Raw genomic sequence first — 16,412 nt, forward strand, 5'->3', positions numbered from 1 at the left:
AGCTCATGGTCATATTAAGGGTTTCAATAATCCCATATTCAATTGATCCCGGCATCTACCCTGTCTTGAAGCGATGTTTTCTCCTCGTCGCCTCCGGCTTTACTTGATTTCCGCCGTGATACTCGTTTGTTTCATACTATATTTCACTGTAGGTCTGCTCGCTCTTCGGCTGGCTACGTGATATCCTATGTATTTTGTAGTCATACAGATGCATAAATAGCCCACCACTTTGTTCCTGGAGTGTAAAATTGTTCTAACTCTTTGCTTAACAGGGAGATGTCCGGCGCACGCAGGCGTTAAGAGCTGCCGGTACATCGCAACCGGGGAAATCAAATCCCAATTTGAAGGGCTCATCAGGGAGTTATGGAAATGATAAAGACAACGATGGCGGCGTCTTTGATAAATTGAAGCCTGGTTCTCTGCGGTCCGGAGACAAGCAGAAGCCAGTCAAGGTAGAAGAACCAGAGCAGACGCCGACTTCAGCCAAGAAAGAGAAAGGGAAAGGGAAAGACGAAGAAGAAGCTACAGATGATGCGAAGAGCGAAGACGACATTGTCAACGAAGAGATGAATACCATCTTAAAGAGATCCCCAAGTAAGCATGATAGCTAAAACACGTGTCTGTACGAGAAAAATGGCTAACGATACTAGTTATAATATTCTCCAAGTCATATTGCCCTTACAGTAAGAAGGCAAAGTATTTCATGCTGGAGAAGTATAATATCACTCCCGCTCCCTTCGTGGTTGAGCTGGATGAGCATCCGCTAGGCAGGCAGCTGCAGGATCTGCTAGGGACCAACACTGGCCGCAGGACAGTGCCCAACATCCTTGTCAACGGCAAGACTATAGGCGGCGGAGACGACATCGAAGCCTTGTACCTGTCTGGTGAGCTGGGGACGAAGCTGCAGGCTCTGGGCGGGAAGAGAGTGACAGCGGTTCCTCACAATGCAGACCCAGACCCATAGCAATTGGTCTAAAACAACCGATTTCCCGTCCCCTATGCATCCCAGGTGGCTGTATACCTTTGGCGTCTCTCTTTTCTTGCTCTTCTTCCATTGTATAATAGGTCGGCATCAATCGATATCAATCAATATCAATCAATATCAACTTCGTCGCCTTCTTCTCATTCCCAAAAGGGAAACACATCACGTGAAAATCTCTGCTTAGTAACAGTTTGTTAGTAATCACAAACTAACCGAAATAAGCACTTAAGCGAACACACAACTTCTGGCTTACATAATAATTTAGCGACCGCAAAACTTCCAAAGCGAAACTTCGAAAAGTCAACGAAGCGAAAAAGAACGACGAAGCGCATCAACGTCGACAAACCACCTTCAACTCTCCCGTTTCGCCCTCGGTCAGCTTCTTCACAGGCGGAGTCAAGATGCTCTACATACACTCCCAGGAGACTCTGCAGATCCCAGAGAATGGTGAGCACCCCCGAGCAGCGCTATCGCATATTACAGTGGAGGATGGATGGATGGAGAGGGATGGACTGTGGCTGTTGGCTGTTTAGCGACGCTGGCACGACTAGATGGCATGAAGATGCGGGGAAATGATTAGGATATGTGACTGTGAACTTGTTGCTGACTGGGCGTACTTGATATAGTGAACCTTCACATTCGATCCCGTATCGTTACGGTTGAGGGACCACGAGGTACGATCACTCCGCACGCAGAAACACATACACACGCAGACTTTTTGAATTGAGGATCTGGGGTCGAATGCATTAGCATGCACTTACACTGGTTTCAATGATGCAGGAAAGTTGGTCAAGGACCTCTCCCACCTTTCGGTCTGCTTCAGCCGCCCAAAGAAGGACACCATTGCCATCGAGGTTCACCATGGAGGACGTAAGGCCGTTGCTACTCTCCGCACTGTCCGGACCATCATCAACAACTTGATCATCGGCGTCACCCGCGGGTTCAAGTACAAGATGCGCTACGTCTACGCCCATTTCCCCATCAACGTCAACATTGAGACCAACAAGGAGACCGGTGCCGTCGAGCTCGAGATCCGGTATGTGACTGAGACAACCCCCCGGATACAATAAAAAGTTGATAGAATCATTGCTGGAGCAAGATGGAATGCTAATGGATTACTATTTGTAGTAACTTCTTGGGTGAGAAGGTTGTCCGTCGCGTTGTCTGCCAGAAGGGTGTCGAGGTTGTCGCTTCCTCCAACGTCAAGGATGAGATTGTTCTCTCCGGAAACTCCGTCGAGAGTGTATCACAGAGTGCTGCCGATATACAACAGATTTGCCGTGTCAGAAATAAGGATATCCGAAAGGTGAGCCTTAAAACTCCTGCCACCTGACTTATTTGTGCTAACATGTGAACTAGTTCCTTGACGGAATATACGTCTCGGAGAAGGGAAACATTGTCGAAGAAGAGTAAAGGATCTGCTGAAATATAACATTTCCTGCTCTGTTGAAATTGGGGGGAGCGTCAAAACCGTTGATAGCATGTTACTCTGCCAAACGATAATGAAAACTTTCTACCTACCGCCTTACCTTGCACCATCTCCGCCATAAAAGGGTCACATTGCCTTTGTTTCTGCTCTGTAGGCATTCGGCTCCATCTATCTGACGGCTTGGTTTTCTGGAGTCGGCGCGCTCTGGGTTCAGGCTGGAGTATGACCGGCCAGCCTGTATGTACTCATAAATGAAAACCATTACATTGACATCTAAGAAACTTTCCATGGCCACTTGCCGTCCTATTCTACGAATGTTAGTATTCCATCTAGAACTATATGCTATATGGGCATACACAGGGTAATCTAGATCTAGCTCCACCATGTTGCATTGCAGCATTGGTCACCGCAACATTCATAGAGCATACAACCACCCCACCCACCTTATCATACCTATCCAACAACGCCCTTGCATTCATCCCCTTTTATACATTCAACCCCAATGGTCATCTTAACTTCTCTTTCGCACCGCACAAGAGCCTCTTGGCCCGTGCACAATTTACACGTGATTTATTTGTGATTATATAATATTATCTTACTCATCATGCAATTACATAAGCGAATAGCATCATCGACGAAGCGAAGAAAAGCGAAAGCAAAAAGACATAAAAACGACATGGAGAGAAGAAGCTGATCGTTTGTTTATTCGCCGCTTGGAAGCTGATAGTGGCTGCGCCATACCGCTAGAAGGCGATACTGAGTCATGCTTGACTCCTCGATACTCTGACATTCGACTCTTCCTTCACCTCTTGCCTTTCGACCCCCCGACGTTTTATGCGCCCTGAGGCAGCCCTGGCCAAACTCACATTGCACTCTAGTATTGAACCAACTATTACTCTTCCTTTCATGTTTGCATTGGAAAGAATAATTTTGAATATCTGCGCCTTTTACCCTTTAAAACTTCGAACAATGACTTCTCAGGCAGCCCTGATCGACGAGACCATCGTCGGGTTGAAGAGAGCCCTTTTGCGGCACGCCTCAGGTATTACCACCTTATGTACAGGTCTACTGGGAAGGAACATATACTGACATCGTGAGCGGAATAGATGCTGCCTATGACGATGCTATCAATCTACCCTCCAACCGCGGAAACAAGACTAGGCTGAATGCCGAATTCGTCCGAGAGGGTGCTCTAGGCTACATGAACCATGAACAATTCTATAGAAAAGTGAGCTGGCTTATATTTACATATTATGGTGGTTGTGATTCTCACCTGTTTATAGAAAGCGGAACACTCGGGGTATACACGGGATATATTAGAGAGCAACCCGCCACGATTCGACGCGGAAGGAGACGAGCTTGATTTCGACGACTCTGATGCCGCGGCGGATGCCGAAGCAGCAGATGATAACCCGTTTTCGTCAACTCACTTGGATGGTAGTTTCCCCGCTTATAATGATGGTATTTTTGTGACTAACTTGTATTCTGCGCATATAGACCTTCTTGCTCCGTTGACACATCCTTCCGAACTCGCGAATCATTCCATGGCCAATGCTTATACGAATAAAGCTATCACTACCATGATCGAGCGGATCAACCGCCGACTCCGATTAGAACGGCATGCACTCTGGCAAGCAAAGAATGTTTATAGACAGCTCGTCGCGGATTCAATATGGATGCCTTGCGGTGCTGTAGAGCGAGACGACGATGCTGAACTTTTCGGAGCATCAAATCCACAGTCTATAGCTCAGGAACCATCCGTTTCTAATTCAACGGTCACGGCCTCTTCAGACCGTATGAATGTCGATCAACAGAATGACAACAATGGAGATAGCTCGGCAGGAAACGACAGAAATAATGATGACTCAAGAGCAGAAAGACCAGATGAAACCACAGATAACACTCGCGATCCCGACGGAGACATAGTGATGGAATCCGCAGACATAGACGATGGAGAGGACAAAGGCGGGAGAGGAGGTGGTGACGAGTCAGAGGGCGATCAAGCTGAAGGATCACCAAAGGATAAGGATAAGGAATTGACAGATGACGGTTTTCTCCATCCACGCCGAATGACAACTAGAGCACAAGTAAGTGCGAACCAAAATACCGTTTCACAGGAGAAGCAAGACGAGAAGGAACACGAAATCTTATCTCTCGAAGTTCATCCCATCTTTCGACTGCCTCGACTACCGCCGGAGGAGCGGAACTGCGGCTTAACCCAAAGTGAAGCTGATGAAACACGCCGTATGCTATGGGCTTATATACAGAAGCAAGGAGAGAGTGTGCGGCTGTTCACTGAGATGCTCAAGATGCTCCGCAAGTCGCACCGAATGAAAGAAGAGGTGTGGGAGTGGTGCAAAGCGGAAGCACACATTGGAGAGCTGAGCGATGGAGAAGACTGGTATGATAAGGAGCGATGGGGGTTGGGTGAGGGTGAGGACCTGAGAAAAGGGGCCGATGAAGAGGAGACGGAGGGATTGGATGAAGGGAGACCGACTGGTAAACGGGGGAGAGGACGAAGAGCTTGAGAAGTTTATTACAAGTTATCTAGCCATCTGGAATGCGCTATATCATGTGTTTTTATTTCAATGCAATAGCAGAGAATGTGTAGAATAAAGGCTGTTATGATGAATAACAGTGTATAGTAGATAAATAATCTAGTAGGTAAATATTCGAGACCAGGGTTTAGAGTCAGTCTATATATCGAGAGTACCTTAACGAGAGTGGTCGAATAGCGGGTGTATGTATCACCTTGGAGAGACGGGGTTAAGGTAAAGTACGAGTACAATTACAACGACAATACCACCGGCTGTCCCAGTTAGGAGCCCACGCAGGTTTGCCATGGAGAGAGTGTGTGTGGTTGAACTTTGTCTATCAGCCCTCAAGTTATCCATTGGAGGATATATTTTGAAATGGACATGGTAGAGTAGGAACAGAAGGATTCTAAGCAGCCTTCCCGGCCTTCTTTGCAGCGGACCTCTCCCTATCACGCTTGCTATAGATCTCTTCTGTGAATGGTCTGCAGTGGCGGTGGTTAGCATATAAGACGAGAAGGAAAAGGATACAGAGATACATGAAGAGCAGTTTTGAAACGTACTCTTCCCATAGACAGGCAATCTTGTAGCAGATGAAGACCTCAGCAGTGAGTAGGAGACCAGCAGGCTTTCCATGGTACAAGGCCACAGCCAGGAAACTCATGGTGCTGCCCCAGTACATAGGAGCACTGGTGATATTGAACGGAAAGCCCGTCACGGGAGCATCCATAAGGATTCCAAAGTAGTCTCCGAGGTAAGTTCCTGTGATCCCGAGTGCCCACATACTAGATAGAACGAGTACATTTCCCGTAGCGAAAAGGCCGTAGGCCAGGTACTGCTGGTGGACAGGTGCAAAGTAGGGCTGGTTCTTGAGAGCGTCGTTGTACAGATGGTCGCGGATTATGCCTAGCGAGAAGATGGTAACAGCCAGGAAGTAGCACCCATTGTACTTGTTACCACTAAACAGCTTGGTCAAGAAGTGGTTGTTGTATTCTAAATGTCCAGCATGAGAGAGAATGTCAGGATGGTTGCTTCAGTATAGATGCCCCAGAGTGGAGAGGGGCAGAGCGGGGAGGGTCGGGGAAGTATCGGACCTTGACGGGCAACAATGCTATCAAAGTCAGCACAAAGAGACACATACAAGAGGGCCAGGGGAGATACGTACTTCCAGAAGAGCGGGTTGAATGCAATTGTAACGGCCGACACTGGTTACGGATACTCTGTTAAGCTGTATGTACACACGAGCTAGGAGTACGACGGAACAACTTACAGACCAGGCTCGGCTGCGAGAGGTCGATGTATTGTGATAGGGACATGATTGGCGTCTAAGCGAGGGGAATATGCAATTGACAGCTTTTCAATTCGGCTTAAGTGCGCGTCCGGAAGATGCTTTGACTTCTTGGTGAACTTCGAGTTGTTGAAGTTTTTATCGTAAACAAGAAATGGAAGAAGAAAAGAAGCCGAAGAACCCCACGCTTAGTAAATGATGAGTAATAAGGATGATTAACAGATTAATAATAGCAGCTCTTGGCATATTTTTGCTTTTAATAGACCTAACCCTAACCTTAACCCTAATCCACCAGCGCAGTGACCATCAAGACGAACCCGAGGGGAGTTTCAAGATTCATCTCGAAGGTCTGGTTAGTTCGCTCTGATTGTCCGCCTGTATCGCATCATACTTCACACAGCAGTATTTAACGCCAGAAGATTTGAAGTTGATTTTCTTGTGGGGATGACGAGCTTTGGTGTTTTCGCATCTAGCGGGATCGCGATATTGAAGTCTCGGGAATTGAGCATGACATATTGCTGTATTGTGTCTTGCTCATAGAGAAGGCATTTATGCCTCTAGTCCCAGAGCAGTTGAAATACACGAACAGTGCATTTCGCACGATTACCCTCCTCACCCATCAAAGTATTCCTCCCTTGACTGTATTATTGTAGCACAGTAGGTCATATTTATCAGTACTTTTCTATGCTGAATAAAGAGGAAAGGAAAAAGGGAGTAATATCGGCGCATCAACGAGTTCGTATACATATCGTGCTTAGCGGAGAGTGACTGTAGTATAACTGTGCTTGATAACTCCAACAGTTCCAGGTCAAACTAGTGGGGTAGATGTGCATATGGAGGATCTTGAAAACGGAACTATAAACAATGTATATATTAATGTTGGCATACAAATCCGAGCGATCAAAAGATTTTCAACGACAACGTAAAAATTTCAGACAATACCAAAACTTCTGCAACAATCATCCTTTAGTAGCCACCTACTATGTCTGTCAGGAGCGCTGATGTCAAACGCATTATCACATTCTGGTTCAACCGCCCACCCATTGAATGGATAACCGCCCCAAGAGGCATCGACGACCAGATAAGGTCCGAATTTGATGACCTCGTCCTCAAAGCCCGTCAGAATAAGCTCGATGACTGGGAAATGGAACCCGAAGCCTGTCTTGCTCTTGTTGTTTTACTTGATCAGTTCTCCCGCAACTTGTTCCGAGGTTCCCCCGATGCCTTTAGCGCGGACTCGAAGGCCCATGAAATAGCTACTAGGGCTATAATACGTGGTTTTGATAAGGATGTCACCGCCATACAGGCATCAGCTTTCTATCTACCGCTTTTACACCAGGAGAGTTTGATCTCGCTCGTGGCGGCTCGCTCTCTGTTTGAGAATCTGAGGCAACGATGTGTAACTGGTGAAGAGAAGGAATGGGCCGATATGGGTATCGATATTGTGAATGAGAATATCCGCCATATGGAACAATTTGGAAGATATCCAAGCAGGAATTTACCCTTGGGCCGAACAAGTACTGAAGCCGAAGAGGAGTACCTCAAGCAGCAGGCGAACCGGGAATGAAGCTGGCTCGTACATACTCAGATGTTTACGCACTTGAACAGAACAATAAAGCTAGTGTTGAACTAAGTGAATTGTATCTCATGATATACAATATTGCACGATCACATGGAATACATACGGGTTTACCGTTCAATATAATGATTTTACACTATTGAAAAACTGGGAATTTTAAATTCTTACCAGTCAGCATTAATTAGTTACCCATTACTTGATTAAAGATGACTGGGAATATAATACTTTACAAAAATATATTCCAATGGAATCAAAGGTATAGAGCACTTGCTAATGCCAATAGAACTCGTGTATAGCGCACTTGTTGTGTTATGGAATGCACCAAAAGGCCAAGGCTCGAATGGTTGAAAATTAACAAAATATAAGTTCAACATTCAGGGTTTATTTTATGGATCCTTATATTCTATTATTAGCAACTAAAGTGGGCTTTCCGTGACACTAGTCCGAAATAAACTAGCGAGCGTTTAAGCTAACCTTAATTATTTTCCTTTCCTTCTTATTCACTTCTCGACTTTGCTATTCAGATTTCCTTCAATTGATCAAGTCAATAACGAAGGCCCTCATTTAACAGTGGCTTTATTCATTCGGGAGAGATATTATTTATGTGGGCTCATAGTCATCTGTAGGCAAAGTATTCTGGTACGCGAGTATAGGAGCCTGGCAATACAATATTATTAGATGGAATTTCTATACCGTGTTCACGGTAGCTCGTGTGTAGAACGTGCGATTTAGACTATCGGGAATACGGATGGAAGAATAGAAACAGAGATTGTTGAGGGGTAAGTATATTTATAGGTTCACATCTAGGTTTGTCTAAGGAGCATCTAGAATCAAGATTTACATTTCCCCAGACTTGCTTTTCCCGGTTGTCCGTAGATAAATTCCCACTTCTTGTAAACCATACAAGAGACCCTTCTAGAAACTCTCGATCTGATGGGCTCGCCCATCCATTGGAAACTAGGAGTGGGTAACAGTAATGGAGCTGTGATGGCAACGAAAAACTCTATGCCTCATACCAGATGGACAAGACCTGGCTATGTCTGTAGTTTTTGAAACTATGCAGCAAGGGGTTGAAATTCCTTAAGTCTAATAACCAGCAAGTTCCTCTATCCTGTAATCTTGGAGTTTTCATGGGCTTTCCTAGCGGATGGGAAAAGACAGCAGCAACAGCAGTAATAACAGCAATTGCGGCACGAGCCAGTCAACTTTCGGAGTTGCAGGAGGAATCCAATGGTAACAAGAGCAACGGGGATCCACATCAGCGCCATCATCGCAATGCCTAGTTCGGCATGGACATTGAGGTCTGCAGCGTTATTCTCGAAGACGACCTGGAAGATGACGAACATGACCGTTGCAACGGCGGCTCCAGCAGAGGCAGTGAACCAGGCACCCCATGCAAGAATGGCGATGGGGATCGCGATCTTGCTTGGTGCGGCTCTTTTCTTTGCGCGGTAGTAGGAGGAATAGTTTGGAGCCGAGAGGATGGCTGCTGAGGAGGGTATGGAGAACGGAGTTAGGATCATGCAAAGGAATGTCAGGATGGTAGCAGTGATAAAGAAGCCGAACATCCAGTTTGAAGCTACGCGGGCGATGTTCAGGGCGCGGGTGATTCCACTAGGCAGAACGACTGGGATGATCAGCAGGGTCTCTACAGGGGATGTGAATAGGAGTAAAATGCTTACTTGTGGCGCCGGCCAGTAGTTCACTGGTAATAATTTCAACTGGGTTAAAGGCATATGTCGGCTTTGGCTTGGAACAGCGAGTGATGCCGGAACCGTCTCCGTATCCTTCACAGAAGCCCCAGAGGCCAACTTGGTAGAAATCATGCAGTCCTATAGTTCGGGCGATACTGTTGATGAGTACAGCATTGGGAACAGTCAGAGGAACGATGTTGGAGAGATCGATCTTGAGGAAATAGATATCTCGCAGGACGAGTCGGTCTGATAGATTGCCTATCTGCACGAGCAGCAGCATAACGAACGCAACGAAGTATATGAGCGAGTGGAGGATGCGATGCGGTATAGCCGGCCGGCGAGCCAGAAAGCTCTGTCTGGGAGCTTTCTCGCTCGACTCTGGGGGACCGGGCCATAGCTTTGAAAGGACAGGAGGCGGCATGTCGATATCGCCGTGCTTGTGTTTTGTGGGCTGTGATATTCTGTTATACAGAGGCAGACCTGGAGGCGTAGGTCAACAGTAAGGTTCACAACGAGCGACGCAAATCCCAGGCAGGAGGACAAGGATATAACGAAGCTGCAGGGCGTTAAACCATCTCAGCAACGTTTCAGCAGCCCAGGAAAAAGCAGAGGATCAAGAGACGATCCTCCTGAGCCAGCAGGTCATTTGCTCGGAGACTTGCTGGACCGGAGAGCCACGATTCACCGGGCGAGACCCAAGGCCTGCCAGTCAAGAGAGTGAATAGACAAGCGAGGGAGGTCGAGTGAGAGTGACAGAGAGTGAGAGCGAGGCCCTTATGGGAGTTTGATATAGGATGTTTGGTGTAGGACGACGGGTGTGTTTAGGTGTGGCTGTAGGTATATCAGCGGACGCGGAACCGCTTTGCTGTGACGCCATCACGCGGTGTAGGCAAACTGCCGGGCCGGGCGGTTGGCCTTCCTGGCGCATCCAAGACAAAACAGGCGGAGGGCTGATTCCTCAGTCTCAAGCTGGAGCTGAAGCTGGAGCTGGTGATGGAGCTGCCATGGTTGTTGTCCAGGTCAAGGATCTTCCTGTAGTGGAGAAAAAAGTGGCTTGGACGGGATCTGCTTGCGTGTTGCTCTTTCTACGGGACGAAGCAGGAGGAAAACAACGAAAAAAAGGCATTACGGCAGTTTCTATTCGCTATTTATTTTATTTGGGAGCCTGCCGAAGAGCTACAGAACAGCTCTTAGAGCCTCGAAAAGAGCAGCAGCAGAAGTGATCTATCAGAAAAAGCCGTGGAAAACGAGCTCATAATATCGTCATGACGAGGATGTTGATCACGATCATCAAGTAAATCATCTCTAGCTTGCCAGATAAACGAGCAAGGACGGATTCAGAAGCAAGAGACGTGGTTCGGCCGCAGCATTTGCCGTTGTACGTAACGTTGTTGAGCTTGGCGGCGACTTGGAATACGGAGCCGTTGACGTTGCCTATGTTGTAATAGTCGACTAGGAGGAAGTTTGGCGGACGATTCCATTTCTCTAGACGGTGTAAGTAAGTATAATAACGAGAAGGAGGGAGAGAACACGTACCTGTGCAGTTACCGGCCATGGCTCCCATGCTGCCAAAGCCTGATACTGCGTTGGTCTCGTTCAGCAAGACTGTATTGGGCACAAGAATGGTGGCTCCGGCAATGCTGATCTCGAGATTCAGGTTGTGGTTGGCCATGTACATGCGTTTTCTGGCGTCAGCTTCATTCAGACCCGGCGGTCGTTGGATATCGCACGGGAAGTTTCTGTCCGTTGGGGAAAATGGGGTCTCCCAGATGTACGTAAACTCGTCCAGGATGTAGGGGACTTCGCCATGGTTGGCCTCGTAGTCCATGAAGACCATCGCCCTCTTACCAGACAGGATAACCTCAGATAGCGTAGGCCAGTCGTCCAGGGCTATAGAGTGATTCTTGGGTGTGTAGACGTGGTCTATCAGGCCGGAGCTCTGGATCGGTGCAGTGAAGTTTTTCACCCCGACGAAGTCCCCGTTGCCGATGAGCAGGGAGACAACGTCGTAAGGGTTGTCTCTGAGCCATTCTGCTACCTTTTTCAGGTAGCTCTCCAAGGTGCCGGCGTTAAGCAGATCACACGAGCTGTGACAGAGATAGATGGTTCCATTCACCAGGTGCGTTTGGAACTGGACTGGTAGAAGTTAGCATCGTCAGTAAGGGTAAGAAAGAGGACGTACGCATCCGGATCCCATCGTTGAGCTGGGTGACGACGTCCAGCTCCTGATTGCTGGCGATGTTGCCTGGCCGCACAAAGGGGCTGTTGTGAGCAGCCACCTGGGTGATGTTGCCGTAACTGCGAGCACAGAACTCAGCATACCCGTTGCATGGCCGGGTATTGGTCGGCTGGGGCTCTCTCGACGTCTCTGTTGCCGTAGCGTTTCCAGACAGTGTGGTCTCGTTTGCAGTCACAGTGCTGGTGGTGTGGCTGCCGACCAGCAAGGTGTAGCTGGCCGAGGTAGTGGTATAGAAGCTGTCAGACGAGTTTGTCGAGCTGCTCGAGAACATCGACTGGGACAGCTCACCCGAACTGGTAGACGTTCGCGTTCCATGGTGTATCGAGATGGATGTAGGGATATCTGAGCCCGTCAGGGTGATGGTGGCCTCTGCTGCCGTCTGCACTGGGCACAGCAGGCCGGCCACCACGGCACCAAGAACGAACAGAACAATTTCCATGCTGGTTTAAACACAAACAGAGCTATCTCTAGCTGTCCCTGTATTTGATTTCCTCTTATTTCTTCCTTTCAGAAGCCAACAGCGCGTCTAGTGACGTAACTGGTGGAGAGGAGAGGATCAGCGTCTATCCCAGAGAAAGGATAGAAGCTGAAGGCGAAACCGAGGAACAAGCTGGGAGGCTCTTCCGCAGATCCTTCACTGTCCGTCTTGCTGTCTCCTGCTGGTCATCTGCTCGCCTGTTTGCTTGCCTGCTTGTCTGCTTGCCTGCTGTGTGCCTGCACAGCCTGGTTGATGATCACACAGCTCGGCGGGCGCCAACTCGTTCTCCTGTCTCTGATGTCCCTGGCCGGTGGATTCACTCGGTGTCTCGCCGTCTCTAAGACGCCCTCCTTGCTCTGATCCACTTGCACGGAGCAGTCCCTGTAACCCCCGTATGTTTCTGCGGCTTCTCTGTGGCCCTGTGTCACCGTTGAAGTAGCTTATATACTAGTGTTAGTGCTTAGTAGGGACGTCCAGACTGGCCACGCCCGCTCGACTGGCCCATGACGGCCCTGGTGGCTTTCTTAGCGGCGTCTTATTGTCCTCGGCCGCTGTCTATTGTCATTCTCTATTGTGTATTGTCTGAATTGCTGCGTGTCAAAGGAAAAACGGCCGAAGGTTGACGTTGAAAGTCGAGTCTTCGCTTTGTCCCATTTTGGTTCCCACCAAAAGACCCAGAAAAAAAAAAAAAAATAACAAAAAAAAAAAACAATTCATCGCCAACACCACCACCAACGACAACGAACGACACGGAGGAGAATAAAAGAATATATGCAAGACGCATCTTTGCTTCATACCTGCTCCTGGAATTACTCTGACACGAATAAGCTGACGCCGCGCTGGATACAATGGTGGACATCGTCCCGCTCTGCTCATACCCATCCTACATCTCGCTGCTGCCCGCAGTGCAGACCTGCAACATCACCAACCTCCCCGAGAACTACTTTCTCAAGTACTATCTGTACCATGCACTCTCATGGCCGCAGCTGAGCTTCGTCGCCGTCGTCCGGGACCGCTCGAGCAAGTCAAAGGACCCGTTCGCGCCCGCCGCAAACCCCAAAGTGGTCGGATATGTGCTCGCGAAGATGGAAGAAGAGCCCTCGGACGGGCTGCCACACGGCCATATTACAAGCTTAAGCGTCATGAGAACACACAGACGGCTGGGAATCGCCGAGCGTCTGATGCGGATGAGCCGTACGTCTATAGAAAACAAAATAACATAAAGATTGGAATGGATGAGGTACATTACGGCGGGGATCAAGCTAACATACATGTGGATAGAACGAGCAATGGCAGAGTCTCATAAAGCACACTACGTTTCCCTCCATGTCCGTGTCTCGAACAACGCTGCTCTCCGCCTCTACCGTGACACCCTCGGATTCGAGGTCGAAAAGATCGAGCCTAAATATTACGCTGACGGAGAGAATGCGTACGCCATGAAGATGGACCTGACTAGCCTATGGTTAAAGGACGATGAAGGGTACAGTGTCGGCCTAGACGGGAAGTCATTCAAGAATACAGATGAGGATGTTGACGAGGGCGATGAAGTTGGTGACGTGGGCAAGGCCGGTGACGAAGCCAGCAAGGAAGAGAAGAAGATTAGAGTCAAGGTCGGTCGAAGCTTAGGCGTAGGAGATCTTGTGGAGCGGAATGAAAGTCGAGCGCAGGCTTGAAGGGATATCCTCCCCAGGCTGGATATTTGACGATAAAAAGGGAAGATACGGAACGAAGCTCTAGTTATGTGATATCATGCCTACTTCACCATGGAGCACGTATAGTGTGGACATAACTTTTTAGTCTTCATCGGATTATAGTAGCTATACCCAGGAGATAGTTGAAGACCAGAGACTAAAGAATTGTCATTCATTTGAGTAGGGTTCAAGTTATATCATTATCAGAGTATTTAATACACGACAAAAGCAGTGGGACTTGCTTTTTAATATCATATCCAACAACTACTGCTTGACATCTTTCATCACCGTTCCGGCCGCCTGGGGAGTTTGAGGATACTCTGGAGGAGGAATATTACTTGATATGTTCATATCCTCCATCCGTCTCTCCAGGGGGATATCCGGCTCTGTTTCTAATACATCAGTTAGTTAGCATCACTTTTTTCGGCAGAATAAGAAGAAAATAGGGGTAATCAACAAAGCAATAAACGAACCTTTGGCTTTGCCCTTGCCCTTCTCCTTCGCTCTCTTACGCTCCTCCTTTCTTGCTGCCTTCTCCTGCTTTCTAGCCTGTTTCTCCTCCTTTCTGGCCTGTTTTTCTTCTTGTTTGAGATTCTTCGCGGCCTGCTTCAACTCCCGTTTCTCACCTTGCAGGCTGCGTATCAAATTAACATAGTGATCCTTGATCTCCTGCATATCCCTCTTTATCTCGTCAATGTCAGAACTGAATTCTCCTCGAGTAGTAGAGGGGTGGCCCGCTGCACGGGAACTGGAGCCACTGCAGCCTCCAGATGTGGTATCACGACATCGTCGACCTGCCGAGTGGAAGTCTCTTCGAGCTGACTTCAGTGCTTTACAGTCTCGTCGCAGCTCCTTCCTGCGTGCCCGGTAGTCTGCCGTAGAGAGTTGTCTTTGCTCCTGTTGCTGCTTGAGGTTCTGAAGGGCAGTTTTGAGAGCGGCAAGCTCGCCTTTTTTCAGATCGGAGTCGGGCGAAGCAGAATCCAGCGATTCAGAGGAACTGCTTGACGAAGAGGACGACGACGAGGACGAAGAAGAGACAGAAGCGCTTCTTGCTCTTCTTCCTTTCTGCTCAACGTGTCCCCATTCACGACCTCGCCGACCCGCCGGGTCGGCTCCCCGCTGCCAAAATCCCCAGCCAGAGCTACCTGGCTGACATCCTTCAGGACCCCAAGTATTTCTACCTCGTCCGGGTCCTCCATAACCTCGACCTGCCCATCTGCCATGATGGTGGTGAAAGTGACCACCAAACCGGCCGTGGGGCCCATGATGACCACCCCATGATGATTGGGCTTGGTCTCTGTAAGTGGTAAAGTTGTGGATAGCTCTGTTTCTAGCATCCATAGCCTGCTGCTGGACATAGAATGCATGTGCATGAGCGTTTCTTTCCACCTCACGGCTGGCTGCTTGAACCTGCTCGCTCACCATTCTGCTATGCTCCATAGCTTGTTCTGATACATACTGGCTGTATCTTTGGACTTGGTCCGAGATCATGGAGGCAATGTTATTCACTGCTGCGCCAGGGTTAAAAACCCACACTCCTGGTCCACCCGCAGGGCTGGATCTATATTGATATTGGTTACCGGAGCTTCCCCCACTTCCTGCTGCTGCTGCTGGGGGACTGGCGGCGTCGGTTGTCTGCTGGTTCTGCCGGCCACTTGGTACCGCGTTCGGCAGTTGAGGCAGCTCATGTACTTCTCTTGAAGTATTATCTGTAGGTTCTTCGAACAAAGACCGACAGATATCATTGCGAGATCTGGATGAGGTGGTATTTGGATAGCATGAAGGACACAATGGAGACTCAGGTTGGCCTCCGTCTTCACGAACAAAACAATAAACTATCACAACCCCGCGAGGCTGGAAAAAGTTGACATTCCATTCTGTAACCACTGCTGTAATTCTCCATTGTCGCTCCTCCTCGGTCTCTTGCGGCCTGTCTTTTCGATCACGTTCAATCTCAGCACGCAGCTTTTGTGGTAGCTGAGGATGATTCGACGCTGGTCCAAGATGCGGTGGTAAAAGGTAATTCAGAAATGTATCCCAATCATGCTGTGTGATCTCTTCAGTTCTAGAGCGCCAACAGCGAGGATACTTCGAGAAGTCTTTGGCCTGGCTTCGCCTGTAGAACACTAGGGTATGTTCCAAGATTGCTCCGTCAGAACGTGCAGTCGATGGCAGGCCACGCTCACTGAAATATGGCACTGCAGAAACAAAATTCGGAGCCTCTACGGCATGGGTATATGATGGAATGTTTTCGGTCGATACCTGACTTGCGGCATCATTGATCGTGGAAGCCGGTGTCAGAGGGTCGGTTGGGGTGTAAGGCGGAGGTGCGTCGTCCTCCGGATGTATATGTGTGAGAGTCATGCTGGTAGCTGATGATTGACTAGCCCAGAACTTGTCTCTAAAAATTGAGTATCATGCTGAAGTTATATCTCTTGAACCTCACAGGCAGCAACAAAAGGAACGACGAGGGGTTGTTTTGAGGGAAACTAGGTGTG

At 48.5% G+C, this 16,412-nt stretch overlaps 8 protein-coding genes across 8 annotated transcripts; 4 read left to right on the forward strand and 4 right to left on the reverse strand.

The window, feature by feature from the left end:
* Positions 1-73: 73 nt before the first annotated feature.
* On the forward strand, positions 74-2,395 carry TRV_04353 (Glutaredoxin domain protein; the record flags this gene model as incomplete). The annotated part of the gene is made up of 9 exons (XM_003021460.1): positions 74-148; positions 273-594; positions 651-934; positions 1,066-1,148; positions 1,248-1,429; positions 1,609-1,656; positions 1,733-2,018; positions 2,111-2,288; positions 2,342-2,395. 9 exons carry the CDS (start codon positions 74-76, stop codon positions 2,393-2,395), a joined length of 1,512 nt encoding a protein of 503 aa, XP_003021506.1.
* Positions 2,396-3,245: 850 nt separating this feature from the next.
* On the forward strand, positions 3,246-4,939 carry TRV_04354 (uncharacterized protein; the record flags this gene model as incomplete). Its single annotated transcript, XM_003021461.1, has 3 exons — positions 3,246-3,453; positions 3,518-3,639; positions 3,695-4,939. The coding sequence occupies 3 exons, from the start codon at positions 3,246-3,248 to the stop codon at positions 4,937-4,939; spliced, it is 1,575 nt and encodes a 524-aa protein (XP_003021507.1).
* Positions 4,940-5,354: 415 nt separating this feature from the next.
* Positions 5,355-6,261, reverse strand: TRV_04355 (uncharacterized protein; the record flags this gene model as incomplete). Its single annotated transcript, XM_003021462.1, has 3 exons — positions 5,355-5,976; positions 6,111-6,150; positions 6,216-6,261. 3 exons carry the CDS (start codon positions 6,259-6,261, stop codon positions 5,355-5,357), a joined length of 708 nt encoding a protein of 235 aa, XP_003021508.1.
* A 954-nt stretch (positions 6,262-7,215) lies between these two features.
* TRV_04356 (uncharacterized protein) lies at positions 7,216-7,800 on the forward strand (the record flags this gene model as incomplete). The annotated part of the gene is made up of 1 exon (XM_003021463.1): positions 7,216-7,800. One exon carries the CDS (start codon positions 7,216-7,218, stop codon positions 7,798-7,800), a length of 585 nt encoding a protein of 194 aa, XP_003021509.1.
* A 1,118-nt stretch (positions 7,801-8,918) lies between these two features.
* Positions 8,919-9,927, reverse strand: TRV_04357 (uncharacterized protein; the record flags this gene model as incomplete). Its single annotated transcript, XM_003021464.1, has 2 exons — positions 8,919-9,460; positions 9,495-9,927. 2 exons carry the CDS (start codon positions 9,925-9,927, stop codon positions 8,919-8,921), a joined length of 975 nt encoding a protein of 324 aa, XP_003021510.1.
* Positions 9,928-10,758: 831 nt separating this feature from the next.
* Positions 10,759-12,184, reverse strand: TRV_04358 (uncharacterized protein; the record flags this gene model as incomplete). Its single annotated transcript, XM_003021465.1, has 3 exons — positions 10,759-10,991; positions 11,043-11,642; positions 11,689-12,184. 3 exons carry the CDS (start codon positions 12,182-12,184, stop codon positions 10,759-10,761), a joined length of 1,329 nt encoding a protein of 442 aa, XP_003021511.1.
* An 887-nt stretch (positions 12,185-13,071) lies between these two features.
* TRV_04359 (uncharacterized protein) lies at positions 13,072-13,960 on the forward strand (the record flags this gene model as incomplete). The annotated part of the gene is made up of 3 exons (XM_003021466.1): positions 13,072-13,417; positions 13,505-13,833; positions 13,856-13,960. 3 exons carry the CDS (start codon positions 13,072-13,074, stop codon positions 13,958-13,960), a joined length of 780 nt encoding a protein of 259 aa, XP_003021512.1.
* Positions 13,961-14,178: 218 nt separating this feature from the next.
* Positions 14,179-16,278, reverse strand: TRV_04360 (uncharacterized protein; the record flags this gene model as incomplete). The annotated part of the gene is made up of 2 exons (XM_003021467.1): positions 14,179-14,306; positions 14,388-16,278. 2 exons carry the CDS (start codon positions 16,276-16,278, stop codon positions 14,179-14,181), a joined length of 2,019 nt encoding a protein of 672 aa, XP_003021513.1.
* Positions 16,279-16,412: the final 134 nt, after the last annotated feature.

Source organism: Trichophyton verrucosum, assembly GCF_000151505.1.
Source record: "Trichophyton verrucosum HKI 0517 chromosome Unknown contig00345_1.f1.exp, whole genome shotgun sequence".
NCBI classification, from domain to species: domain Eukaryota; kingdom Fungi; phylum Ascomycota; class Eurotiomycetes; order Onygenales; family Arthrodermataceae; genus Trichophyton; species Trichophyton verrucosum.